The 14,050-nt window shown below is 40.3% G+C and overlaps 1 protein-coding gene across 1 annotated transcript; it reads left to right on the top strand.

Moving 5' to 3' along the window:
• Positions 1-8,764: 8,764 nt before the first annotated feature.
• Positions 8,765-12,472, top strand: LOC131680006 (uncharacterized protein K02A2.6-like). Its single transcript, XM_058960742.1, has one exon. The coding sequence runs from the start codon at positions 8,765-8,767 to the stop codon at positions 12,470-12,472; it is 3,708 nt and encodes a 1,235-aa protein (XP_058816725.1).
• Positions 12,473-14,050: the final 1,578 nt, after the last annotated feature.

The following is a 14,050-nucleotide window of genomic DNA, read 5'->3' as shown; positions in this document are numbered from 1 at the left end:
TTGTTATCCAAACATTCCCGTCGGGTATTTGCCTTTATATATTGTTTCAGTATGTCAAGAATTGTGATGCTTACTGAGAGTGCCCTGGAACAGTCTTCTTATTGTAAAATTGTGGCATTCATCCAATTGAAAACCTTTTTTTACAGGGTAATAAGGTTACCACCTTTGGTAAGGTTTTCACCCGGAAATTTTTACTGACCTGGGATAGGTTTTTATAGAATCACTCTGAACCTATCTGACCTATTCGCTGAGTTTAAATTAGACAAGTATAAACTCTTTCATTCTTTTTGTAACTCGTCGAATTATCAATCACCAAAATTGACTCACATTGACCGTTTGTTGTTTTGTTTTGGCAAAGCATGATGCACACCACTACTTTGAGCTTTTCTTATTAGCTGTAAATTTATCGCGTTCCTAAACCGTATTGTTCACTTAGATAGGTGTGAAATTTCACTTCCCTCGCTAACGACAAAAATCCAAAAGCACCGGCCACTCATGCTGTGGAGGTTCAGCCGTACAACTTTTGCTCTCTGCCACAGCTAAGTACCGTGAAGCAGGCAGGAAAGCGGTAGCATCTGTGAAGCACACTCGGTGTCTTACGAATTTTTTGCTGGGCACAAAATATTCGATTATTCGTCATCACAGTCGCTAGGAAGGTTCCAACAAAGTAGCAAATCTTTTCTACCGGGCCAACAGTTAAGGTCCGCTTCGGAGCAGTCAACATTAACACCGGAGGAACTCATTTGAACATATTGAGTTAAAATTATTCATAGTATCACTATACTCGGAGAAATAGATGCAAAACCCGGAGGCAATGAGATCCTCTCCAAAAACTGGAGGGATAGCAACACTACAGGGTAATGATGCTAAACAATTTTCAGAAAGGGGCACATCATGGTGATCAATATTCGGAAAGGGATACATGGAACGAAAAATGTTGAAAACCACTGTTCTAGTTGCTGTACAATAAGCGTCGGTGATAAAATGTCCAGTGTTCTGAGCAATCATGGTTACAGCATGGTTACAGCAACTATGCATCTATCCCGCCTTGCACAGGAAAGACAAGCTTCCATAGCTTTAGTTCAACAATCTTTATCCTATGAAGGAACCTTTTATGTTGGCAAACTACTTAAATCCGTTTTTGTAGATTTCAACAAAAATGACGTGCCAAATACACGTACATGTACACTTGCAAATAGTGCTATTGACGCATGTCTTATACCGACTTCACAACTCGCGAAATTTGTGCTGTCACAGTCAAATGACTGTTTATAACATGAAAGGAAAATACTTCTGTTGTTCGGCATGTTTGTCGCATAATGAATCATCATCTTATGATGATTTAAAGAGGGTTGTATAGTGGCAGAAATAGTTTTCCACTCATAATCGGCAGTGCTGCAAATGCCCACCACATAATTTGGGGACGCTTAGATATTAAATTGAGAAGCACTGAATAGACCTTTCTCGTCAAAAAAATTTATATGACAGGATGCTTCCTTTTTTATCCCCAATTCGTTACTGCCTATTGCCGCGATGATTTGGTACCTCTAACTATTGAAAAAATCAAAAATAGTGCAAGCTGCTCATTTAACCCCATATTCTGAATACCTATCTTGCCTTGTTTCCCCATATTTTTACACCATTTGGATGAATTTCCTGTGGGAAATACTAAAAGGATGCCAGATCTGCATATATAGCAGAACAAAGCCTATGCCAGCCAATTTATACACCTGGCTGGTGCCTTCAACATTTTTGATCATTTAAATTATATACATACTACATTTCTACGTCGCATTTATTGAAGATTTTTGTAGCAATCTGCATACTTTTATATTTTTACTGCAGGCTATTGTTTAAATAGACCTGGCATCACTGATGCTGAAATGATTCATTCATATACCTGTCAAAAATATAGAGCATTGTATGAAAATGTATAACCTCACTTTTCTGACAGTTTCGGTGTGCTTGTTTACCTAAGACTTGTTTACACGGACTTTTAAAATTTACATTACTTGAATACTTTCGATGCTCTTTGAAAGAATATCAACTCAAGAGGGATGAGGATTGGAACAATGGTAACCTGGTTCATACATTGACCAATCGGCGCTGGATGTAAAACCCGGTGGCATATGCTGAATCGCAAGATCAAGCATTGGGCTATAAAACGATTGCTTTCTGGATGATGGATCCTTATCACATTTGTACACATTTGTTTGTTTGCTCGTGGGTTAATTCCTAACAAGATGATCCGATTGATTATTCATTTTTAGGTGGTGAAGTTTACCTGAACTTTATAGGTAACGAATTCGGTCGATGATAAGTTGTTGAAATGATTTTGATCGTTCAATGCCCATATCGAAGAAAGTTTCCATTGGTCAGAATGCCTACCAGCGTATGATAGCTGCAAACATGAGGACAACAAGGTTATCGCTTTCGAGTGGAACAATCATTTAGGGTTACCAAATGGACTGAGAGCAAATTAAGGACATCCCTGCCAAATCTATTCGGAATTGGAGCCTGAATCAATTGTCACTTGAGCCAGAATTGTGAAAAAGTCGGGATTCTGGCTTATGTTCCAGCAGTTGAACTGGGACGTTGAATCTTGATGGAGACAAATTGGAATGGTGTAGTGCCAATATTGAACGAAGATAACATCTTTGGCTATATCTAGTTATCCAAAAAAATTTGGTTACTTCTGAGTAAAAGAATGGAATGGAATGAGTCGCCGAGAGTATGCACTAACAAAAACAATCGCTGGAAGTATTTGAAATTGACAATTGAAATTGATTCTCTTGGAATAAAGTTGATCTGAATAATTTAATACAGGGTGATTCATCATGACGTTTTTTTGATCTCGCAAAAATTTTAAAAATGGAGTAAATCGCGAAATGTTTATTTATCGATCGAAAAACATTTTTTACCATTTATTGTTTGAAAACAATTTCTTTTAAACTTTGACCATGTTGGCGCTTGAGGTAATCCTTTCGATTGGTCCAATTTTTGATGATGGATTCGAGTATTTCAAGTCGTATCTGGCTAATTAGTCGAGTTAAGTTGGTTTCCAATGGGAATGTCAATGTTTTCTTCAATGCGTGCTGGATGTGGTCGATTTGTTCGCTAACCATCCAATAACGAGAACTGCAACTTTCACTCTTTGATTGTATGGTGAATAGTGGAGTTAGTTGGCCGATTATATCGACCATATTATGGACGGAGTGCACGAAACACATTTCTCACAGATCGCTGGTTTTCGAAATATAGTTGAATAATTTGAAAATCGTGAGCATACTGTGGTGGCAAACAATACTAAACTACAATAAAATGACATGCCTTGTTAAAACCATCATGTTGAACCACTCTGTATATGCCAAGGTTTGAGACTAAAAATACGGACATTTGAAGTAAAATAAGGACGCTTTCCAAAAACCTCGAAAATAAGGACATGTCCTTTAAAATAAGGATGGTTGGTAACCTTAATTTATTATTCGTGTTCAAGTTCCATTACAGCAAAAGTTTCGTCGATTATCGCATTGTCGTTGATTTAGCCGGCAAATGCAAAATAGCGCTTGGCACTGACGATAAGGAGTAAGAAGGATTTGATTGGAGTGATAATAATGCAGAGCATTATACATTCTGATAGAATATCAGGGAGGAGAAATTATATGTAAATTTATATTATATCCCGAGTTGCCATCATTTTGGCACCGCAAAGAAGCTATCTGCTGTCTTGTTCAAATTGGCACGAAATAACTAGGCAGCGAATGATAAATTTCATAGTCAATTTATTTACTTTTTCGGAAGGATAAGTAATTAGTATGTTGTGAATATATGTGTCGCCGGTGCCGTGTGTTATGGTGGTACCGGACGGAACCGTTGCTCAGCAGACCGTCCTTGTCGTACTGGTCACAGATGCGACGTTTTTTCTCATCTGATAGCACTTGACATGCTTCGGTGATCTGTCTTAACGCTCTCTACTTAGCGCAGGATACGCGAAACCACTGCCAGCTTTCGAAAGAAAATTCCTAGCTGCTGCTACCCTATCAGTCTCTTTCTCGGCTGAGGACTACAATTTCGGTCGATTAAATTATGCTATAAAAATTGTACTTCCTGGAATTTCATCTAACGAGGTCAATTCATTGTGAGGAATTTCGCTGTGTTCCAATATTGCTTGCCTCTGCAGGTGATGATGTGTGTGGATTCACTTCGGCAGCCAACTCTTATGTTTTGGATAATTTTGCTATCTTATTCTGCTGAATAAATCATCTGCCTAAAGCCTCTACGTTATACTACGGTCACTTTAAAAACGCTCTGCTATTTAATCTTGTAGCTCTCGGCAAGTCAGTCCTGGCACTCTTCTCGACTATTCCTGGCACTATACCGCTGACGTCGCACTTATGACGGTGATCAAACTTGGCGAGAGTGGCAGTGGTTTCGTCGGAATTGTTCACTCGACAAGCAGTAAGTGCAAGGACTCTGCTACTTATGCCTGAGCCCCTCATTGAACCTTCGTCCTGCCGGAGTGTTAGCTTCGTCCGATACCGGAGCGTATTGCTGAACCGAAGCAGTCTGCAACTGGCGCAACTTCCTTCGAATCGGAATCGCTGAATATTCCCGTTAGCCGAATGTCCAACGTGGCCGAAGGCAAACCGATTGCAGCAACACCACAAGCCGTAGCTGACCTTTTAGCCTTTAATCCAAGTCCCTGCCATAGGCATAGCGACAGACGAATGCGGCGCAGGCTGGACCATCGGTTGATTCGGTGCCGGACGGGGCGAAACAGCTGCAACAGGAGCGGACCTAGTATGGGGTGTAAAGGTCATCAGTTGCCATAGATCACCAAAATGCTGTGCGACTAACATTGTGAACAAAACAAACCAAATGAAATTGATCGCAACAACAATAAAATAATCTAAATTCTACCCAAACATTTGAAACATTTCAAAAGGGTCTAACTGCCAAACGCAAACCTTGAGAAAAAGGCAGAAGAAGTTTTGGTCGAATTCATTATAATTCTATTTAAAAATTTAATACTGTTTTATTTAGTTTGATTGCGCATATTGTTTACATCAGACACTCCCCTTAATTCATTGAGTACGTATTTCACTGCCTTTATAATCCTTTTGGAATCAGTTACAATAATCATTTATAATCATTTTATAATAAGCGTATTGCTAGTTAGGACTTTTATATCAGCCGGGTCCTTTTATAATTTGTTATAAAATCATTATCAAAATTCTTCATAATCCATTGTTGCGTTATGTTTATGCACATGGCCAGATAGATAGTTTTTAACTGGGACGTGACGTGTGGATACGAAAAAACCTAATGTCAATTGCAGCCAGGAGGAGCTGTCAAATGCAGCAAAAGGGAACCGTCAAATACAGTTAGGGGGAACTGTCAAATGTAGCCAGTCCATTTAAAATATGTGAGGAAGAAAGAGTGGCTATGCACGACAAGAGATCAAATGAACAGAAAAAAAGAAAAAGAAAACATATTTCCACAGGTTTCGTCCCAGGATTTTAATAGAGAACATGAAAATTCGATTTGTTTTCATTTGGCAGTGGGCTTTTTCAAATGCTTGGCTAAAAATTCCTTACTTCTAATGAATCATGTACAAGAAAAGTAAAAATGTTAAATTTAACATAACAATGTATGATGCCGACATCAAATAAAAAATTACAGCTGAGCGACCTTGTTTGGAAAGTGTTAACATTTGGCAGCGAACCAAACCAAGTTTCTCATACTATGATCGAATCAACAAAAATTCCAAGACCATGTAAACAATCTCTCTGAACTGCCAAAAAAGTGAGGTTAAACATTATCATGCAATGTTCTCCACCGAGAGGTTCACTTTAGTTTGTTTACATAACCAATGAACTTTGTACCGCGACTCACCACTTCATTTGCCGCGTTGCCAGGAACTCAAGCAAAAATATTCAAAACAGTGTTGCCCAAACGCACATTTTGAGTCCCACCATTCTTGCAAAGGTGAAAAAATACTCAACATTCTTGCATTTTTCAAATTTAAAAAAATCATTAAAAAATCACGATAGCTCCAAATAGCCTCATTTCAACGGCAATATTCTTAAAAATGTGTAGTCTTTTGAATAAAAATAAGAAAAAAGGGGGTTAGGTCGGACGAGAAAGGTCTATTGGAGCATCAAAAAGCATACAATTTTACACTTTCATTCGTGTAATATTACATGTCATTCATTTTACAGCAATTTTCTATACATTGAAGTGCGTTGGTTTTCCGTTTGAAGAAACTGTAATTTTCAATCCACGTGTAGAATTATAATGAAATTCGCTGGAGAAAGTACGACAAGTCGTGTGGATTTTTGGTGGACCTTAATTTTACATTTATATTCATGCTCCAAATATGTGCATGAAAATAAACTTAATATTACAAAATATTTTTTTTCTGTGTAGCATATGCCATTTGAATTTCTGTTGAGAGCAACGCAAGGCAATCGTTCGACCCTTTGCCTTTGCGGAAGCCAAATTGTGTATCTGACATTTGTTTTATCTATGTCCTCATCCAAGTCACTTAAAGCTTCAATAGTTGGAACTAAAACGTAGTCGCCAAATTATCAAAAGATGAAGTGTGTATAATCAATTAACGACGGTTCGAACTCGTTCGGACGAGCCAGTTTGCCAACTCATGCGCGGTACTATCAGAGCAGAGAGTTACATCTAACACCGCTTCCCTGCCAGACCGTGCAAATGTTGGGCGATTTCCTCTACCGAGTATATGCAGATTTGTACAGCTTTAGTATTGCATCAATAGACCTTTCTCGTCAAACCTAACACCTATATTTATTATTTTTAATCGAAAGAGTTTACATTTCCAAGAGCAATTCCCTGATTTTTTTATGATTTTTATAACTTAAAATTGCAAGAATGGTGTATATTTTTTTCACCAAACCAAGAATGTTGAAATTCGAAAAGTATGTTTCGGCAGCACTGTTATGAATTTTTCCGTTGGTTAAATTCTACAAGATGGCGACACAAATGAACTCATGATGAATGAAACTCATGTTTGACAATTCTCGGTGGTTTGTTTACTCTGTCAGTTGCGTGAGTTCGAGTGCAACGGGTGCTCATCTGTTTCATTCGAACTCACGTAACTCCCATGTAAACAAACCACCGAGAATTGTCAAAGGAAGTTTATCCAGTTAAATTGGTGGGGTTATGTCGGTTGGTGTAAAGCCTAATTCGTGACTGTAAACAAACAAACTGACATGTTGTGATTTTGTGGAAGTTTTACTTTTTTGTCGAAAATAGTCACGGTGCAACGGCATCCGGCACTTACGAATTGTTACCGTTCCAGTTTCTGGATGAAGCCACAAAATCGCCGGGGTCGATTTCAGTATTAGCAAACGGATAGGGACAGCCGACAGTCTTGCTTAATCAGGTTCTGTTCCTGCTGTAGAGCGCAGCGAGGAGCGTCGTCATCAAGCTCCGAAGCAGAACCCTTTGTATTATGCAAATGGCTCGCTCTGTAATACGCATTCGAATATAATAATGCGCCAGGAACAGCAGAAACGATTAACGTGCAGTGAAACAAACTGGCCGTTTTTTCACTGGCTTCGGTCTGACGTTGACAACATTCTGAGATGCCCAGCTAGCTCGTTATCAGTGGACGTATTTGTTCGTGATGTTTCCGTTTCAGGCTACACCGGAGGAGGGACTGAGGTAAACAAAATATATTTTTTGAATGGCTATGTTCTAACAATCTTCGTTCCAGGGAAAAAACCTCCCACCAATGCCCTATTCAATCGTACAACCAAGCTAGGCAAAATTACTCTATTAAATGGTGATTAGTGATGTACCAGGAACACCTAATTATATGAGAATGGGTCGCGGATTCTCGTCTTCCCTATTAAGCAGCGCACTAACACCGTTCCGTTTCTTGAACTGGCTCGGTGTTATCAGCAGCAGCGGCAGACTATATTGAATCGTAATTTTAGACGATAAAGCAAACACGAAGGAAAACAAGATAATATAATAGATCTATTATTTTTAATTGAAAGATTTTATATTTGCAAGAGAAATGTCGTTGGAATGAGATTTTACAAATTTCCTGAAACAAGATGATCAGCTGGTGCGTGTCACAAACAAGTGATGAACGAGTCTGTTATGTTGTATCTGGGAACACAGTTGGCGAATGAGAGGGGAGAAAATAAAGAGACATTAAATGTATAACCACGCGTTTATTATGTGTCCTCATAAACACAACATTTTGGCGACGAATTGATGGGTAAAAGAGTGGTAAATATACGGAAACAATAACTTGATTGCACTATCGCGATAATTCGGTCGAATGGAAGTAGCCCGATAAGCGGAAAGGCGAGAAAAATTAAATTATCGGCGTGGCGTCGAAAGATTGGTGTTCGCGGTAGAGGTGAAAACCAAACAGAAAAAAAGAACAAATATATGCAAGTGAACAGGATCGAGTGAGATGAATCATAACATTGCACCTTTTGTGATCGTAGATACTTCATCGGTGGGAAGGAGATGGCAGGCATGGAAGCGATCGTTCGAGCTTTCTTTAGACTGCAATGCTGCAGCGACTGCTGGAAAGAAGAAAGCTTTGCTTCTGCACCTAGCGGGTCTTGAGGTGCAAGACGTATATTACGATGACCCAAATCGTGATGCCGCTGTTCCTGAAGGAAGCGATGTTTATAAACAAACAGTCGCGTTGTTGGACCAACATTTTGAACCGATTGTATGTATTCCGCATGAGCGGGCAATGTTTAGAAAAATGACTCAAAAAGAAGGTGAAAGTGTTACTCATTTCGCGAGGCGGTTGCGACACCAAGCTAATTTGTGTGAATATGGTGACGCGTTGAATATGCGCATAACAGAACAAATCTTCGATGGAAGTTGCTCAAATACGCTGCGTGAAGCAATTTTGAAAAAGCGGCTTGTTGATTTAGCAAACATAATCGAAGAAGGGAGAGTGCTTGAAACGATCAACTCGAACCAACAGGAGGCCGTTGGCGAAGATTCTGCTAGTGTAAACAAAGTGAGAAGTGAAATGAAAAGTGCTGCTCATCGTTGTTTCCGTTGTGGGTCGTCGGGACATTATGCGAATGACAAGAAATGTCCAGCCCGTAAGAAGACATGCGACAAGTGCGGGTTGATTGGACATTTTAAAAAGTTGTGCAAAACGAAGAAACCGGCCGTGGATAAAAAGAAGAAAGTGCGTCAAGTAGCGGATTCTGAAGAGGAGTCACATTCTGAGTGCGAAGATTATGTAAGCGATAATGAGAGTGACGCGAGTGATATCTACCACATATTTTCGACCGCGACGCGCGAAAGAAAAAAATTCAGCAGTGGAAGCGACGACAAATACAACACCAAAGTTAAGTGCCTAGTAGGTGGTGTTCCACTACAGTGGACGGTGGATTCAGGGGCATCGGTTAATTTGATCGACGAGTACACGTGGAATAAGCTAAAACAAAATGGATGTAAAGTAAGTTTTGAAACGAACGAAACACGGAAAAAACTGGTAGCATACGGTAATCATAAGCTACACGTGAAAGGCATGTTTAAAGCGGATATAAAACACGGATCTTTAACCGTGCACAGTGAAATCTTCGTAGTTAATGGCCAAGGCGCAAGCTTGCTGGGAAAAACGTCTTCAATTGACCTTGGAGTGCTGAAAATCAATTGCGACGTGTTGAAGATTACGGAAGAAAAATCAGTGAAAATTGGAAAAGCAAAGGATTTGTTGGTGACAATCAACATCGATCGGAAAATATACCCGGTACAGCAACCATGTCGACGATTGCCAATACCGTTACAAAAGACTGTGGATGAAGAAATCCAGAAACTTCTTGAGCAAGGTATTATCGAACCAGTTACAGGTAAGATCACCTGGGCATCCCCTTTGGTTGTGACACCTAAAGATGGTGGACGCAGAGTACGGTTATGCGTGGACATGCGCAGAGCAAATGCTGCTATCATTCCCCAGCGCCATCCATTACTTACTTTCGAAGAGCTGATGCCGTATTTGGATGGCTGTAAATATTTCTCGAAGATAGATTTAAACCAAGCATTTCATCAGTTGGAACTCGATCCGGAGTCACGAGAAATCACTACGTTTGTTACTACGAAGGGGTACTATCGTTTCAAAAGATTAATGTTTGGAATGAATTGTGCCGCTGAAATTTTCCAACGAGAGCTTGAGAGAATCCTTAAAGGTTTGGATGGAGTAGTGCACTTTATCGATGACATTTTAGTATTCGGACGTTCAAAGGCTGAGCACGATAGACGAGTAGCTGCGGTCATGAAGCGACTAATAAGCTGTGGACTAACCATTAACGAAGACAAATGTCAGTGGGGACGGAAGAGCGTTACATTCTTGGGTCACGAGCTATCACAAGATGGTATATTACCCACTGAGCAGAAAGTTAGCGCAGTTAAATCGTTCAGATGTCCAGAAACATCAGAAGAAGTACGTAGCTTTTTAGGACTTGTTAATTATGTGGGCAAATTCATCCCAAATTTGTCGACTATCACTACGCCGCTCCGCGAAATTACACGTAAAGGAGTCAAATTCCAGTGGACTGACGAAGCAAACAAATCATTCGTTAAAATTAAGGACGCTCTTTCCAATCCGCAACATCTGGGATTCTACAACGCGGAAAGCGATACTACGCTAGTCGTCGATGCAAGCGCAACAGGTCTGGGGGCGGTTCTACTGCAGAGTGATGAAGGTAAACGGCAGGTAATCAGCTACGCTAGTAGGAGTTTGTCTAAAACTGAACAGAAATACTCGGTGTTAGATAAAGAAGCAATGGCAATTTACTGGGGAATAGGCCGTTTTGAGATGTATCTGAGAGGGAAAGACTTCACAGTGGTCACAGATCATAAACCGTTGGTCAAAATATTTTCTGTCGACTCCGCTCCCAACGCCCGTCAGCAAAGATGGGTGCTTCAACTACAAGGATATCGATATAAACTAGTGTATGCTCCTGGAAAAACTAATATAGCCGATCCGTTGTCGCGATTAGCGCAATGTAGTGCATATCGTAGCAGTGATCGTGATTGTGAAAGCGATCTATGTGCCACTATTGAATGCGCTTTACCGACAACGATGTCGATGACGGAAGTCATCCAAGGGTCAGAAGATGATGAAGAGTTCCGGAAAATACGTGATGCAATCAACTCAGGAAAATGGAGCAGTGAACTGAAGCGATATCTGCCATTTCAAAACGAACTATGCTGTATGAATCAAATTATTTTGCGATTGAATAAAATAGTGATTCCGGAACGACTTCGTGCAAAAGTTTTGGATCTTGCTCATAGCGGGCACCCAGGCAGTAATAAAATGAAACGTCGATTGCGAGCATCCGTGTGGTGGCCAGGAATAGACAAGGACGTGGAGAAAAGGTGCAAAATGTGTAGAGAATGCCAAGCAGTTGGAAGGAGTCCTAATCCAGAGCCACTTCAAATTCGAGCTATGCCAGCGAAGCCTTGGAGTCATCTGAGCGGGGATTTCCTCGGGCCGCTTCCTAACGGCAAATTTCTTTTTGTTCTAGTAGACTACTATAGCCGGTATTGTGTTGTGGAGATAATGTCTACCACAACATCTGCGATGATAATACAGCGACTGGAGCGCATTTTTACTCGGCTTGGACTGCCAGACGTGTTGACTACAGACAACGCAGCTAATTTCTGCAGTCAAGAGTTCAGGGATTTCTGCGTAGATAACGGAATCAAACTTGCTCACACCACACCGTATTGGCCAGCCGCAAATGGTGAAGTGGAGCGGCAAAACCGGTCGATCCTGAAAGCGCTAAGAATTGGACAGATGAAAGGAGAACTTTTGGAACGTAGTCTACAAGAATACCTGTACATGTACACGGTCACACCTCATTCTGTGACAGGCGTATCACCAGCCGAGTTAATGTTCGGCAGAAGGTTCAGAGAGAAGTTTCCACAAGTGAGCGATAACTCAATATTAAGGGATGAGATCAGGGACCGAGACCTGATTCACAAGTATCACGCAAAAATGTATCGGGACAAAAGGGTCAATGCACTGGAATCAAATATCGGTGTCGGAGATCAGGTTCTTATGAAAAACCAACATAGAGTGAACAAGCTAGCTCCGAACTTTCATGCAAAACCGGCAGTGGTGATCGGTAGAAATGGGAGCAGCGTAACAATTCAAACTGAGGAAGGAGAGATATTCCGCAGAAATTCCTCGCACTTGAAGAGGATCCACCAAGACTCGAGTAATCCGCAGAGTGGGCAGAGAAATTCTACAGGTATACAGGACGCTACAAGTACGACTGATTTAACATCCATTATTGAAGGAAGAACTCAATTACAAGGAGTAGATGAAGTGAACCGTAAGCAAACCGAACCCTCTCCTACTCGTATGACAGAAACTGTGGGGGTTTCAATACGTCCTAGGCGTCAATCTAAAGTGCCTGTAAAATACCAAGACTACGATATGTAGTAAATGTTTTATATAATACTTGTCTTGATTTTGAGAAAAGGAGAAAATGTTATGTTGTATCTGGGAACACAGTTGGCGAATGAGAGGGGAGAAAATAAAGAGACATTAAATGTATAACCACGCGTTTATTATGTGTCCTCATAAACACAACAGAGTCCATAGGATATCAGCGCACAATAAACATGCAAAAGAGCAAGTAAGTTTTTCGTGTCGCGTAAAGTATAAGACATTTACTGTACGCAAATTATTAGTTTATTAAACATTTCTTGTAATAAAGATAAATGCAATTTCTAGCCCAGATAATTGTTATTTCTGAGAGAGTGTAGGATAGAGCTGAGAAGTTTACACTTACCGGTTTCTTTGAAAACTGCTAGGGCAATGGATTGCACGGGGGATGCATTTTCCAGCAGAGAAGCAGGGGTAGGCTGTGGTTGTCAAATCACATATTTTGCGCGTACCCAACATCTCGCCTCGGTCCAGCATACTTTACCCCAAAAAGAGAATGTAGAGTAAGTGGTTGCGCATGTCTCGTGTACTAGTCGTTGACATATTTGTAAAAGATATTATTTATTGCTGTTTAACTGTTATAATCATGTCCGGTCCAGCTGATGTTTGGTACGAAATACTAACTAGACAGCGTCCCCCTTCATAGGAGCAGGCCACAGGACGTGTTTCATTGCTGCACTTCTAATAGACCGTGCGCTCGTCTGCCCCAGTGGTTGTCAATCAAAAACGGCTACTGTTCAGTTGATGTGCGTTATATATCTTAAGACCGAGAAACCAATTTTGGAAATATTCCGAAATAGTAAAGAACTATTCATGTGTTCGAATGAATTTCGATGCATTCGTTATTGATGATCCAATTCATGTCAGGAAAATCGAAAGTGTGGATTTGTTTCTGGATGGTTTTGATTTATTTGAATTCTTCTGGAAACGCTCGTTATTTTATTTTAGTTTTTTGCAGCATGTGGACCTTCCTGGAGGTGCACCAAGCATTAGGTTTGTTCCAGTACCAGGAGAAACTGGAAGCACTCCGGAGCAATCGGGGAGAAAATCGTTCTTGTGCTCTCTTCTCTTTTTTTCTGATAGCAAACCGGAGTAAAAGGGAGCAAGTATTTTTTTTTTTTGCTCCGGAGCAACTCCCGTGTACTGGAACAAACCTATTGTGACTGGACATACTTCTCGACAAACATTCCGGAGGAATTCCGGACGAATCGTTACTCGCCCAACGCAGCCGGTGTTAGGCGAGGTGTTAGCAAATAAAGGAGAAAGGTTTCTTTCGTTGACTGTTATGCAATGTGCTTAAGTACTAAAAGTTTTAAGTTTGTTTCATTCTAAAATCTAAACTAGCATCTCCCATGTAACGAAAATATGTAAGGTTTGCACGCTTATAACTCCGATATTACTAGATGGATTTTATTCATTCATACACCAACCGATTCAGAAACACCTAACTTAAATATTGGTAATAATTTAATATCTCCCCAATAAAAGAGACTTTTGGAAATTGGTAAAATTAAAAAGTTCACGAAAAACTGGAAAATTACCATTCGTGAGGCAGATTTCTCAGACACAGCC

Source organism: Topomyia yanbarensis, chromosome 2 (assembly GCF_030247195.1).
Source record: "Topomyia yanbarensis strain Yona2022 chromosome 2, ASM3024719v1, whole genome shotgun sequence".
Classification (NCBI taxonomy): Eukaryota; Metazoa; Arthropoda; class Insecta; order Diptera; family Culicidae; genus Topomyia; species Topomyia yanbarensis.
This window is presented reverse-complemented; position numbering and strand designations above follow the sequence as displayed.

Excerpts from the sequence above, each read along its gene's own strand:
- LOC131680006 (XM_058960742.1), top strand. The coding sequence starts at position 8,765 with ATGACTCAAAAAGAAGGTGAAAGTGTTACTCATTTCGCGAGGCGGTTG.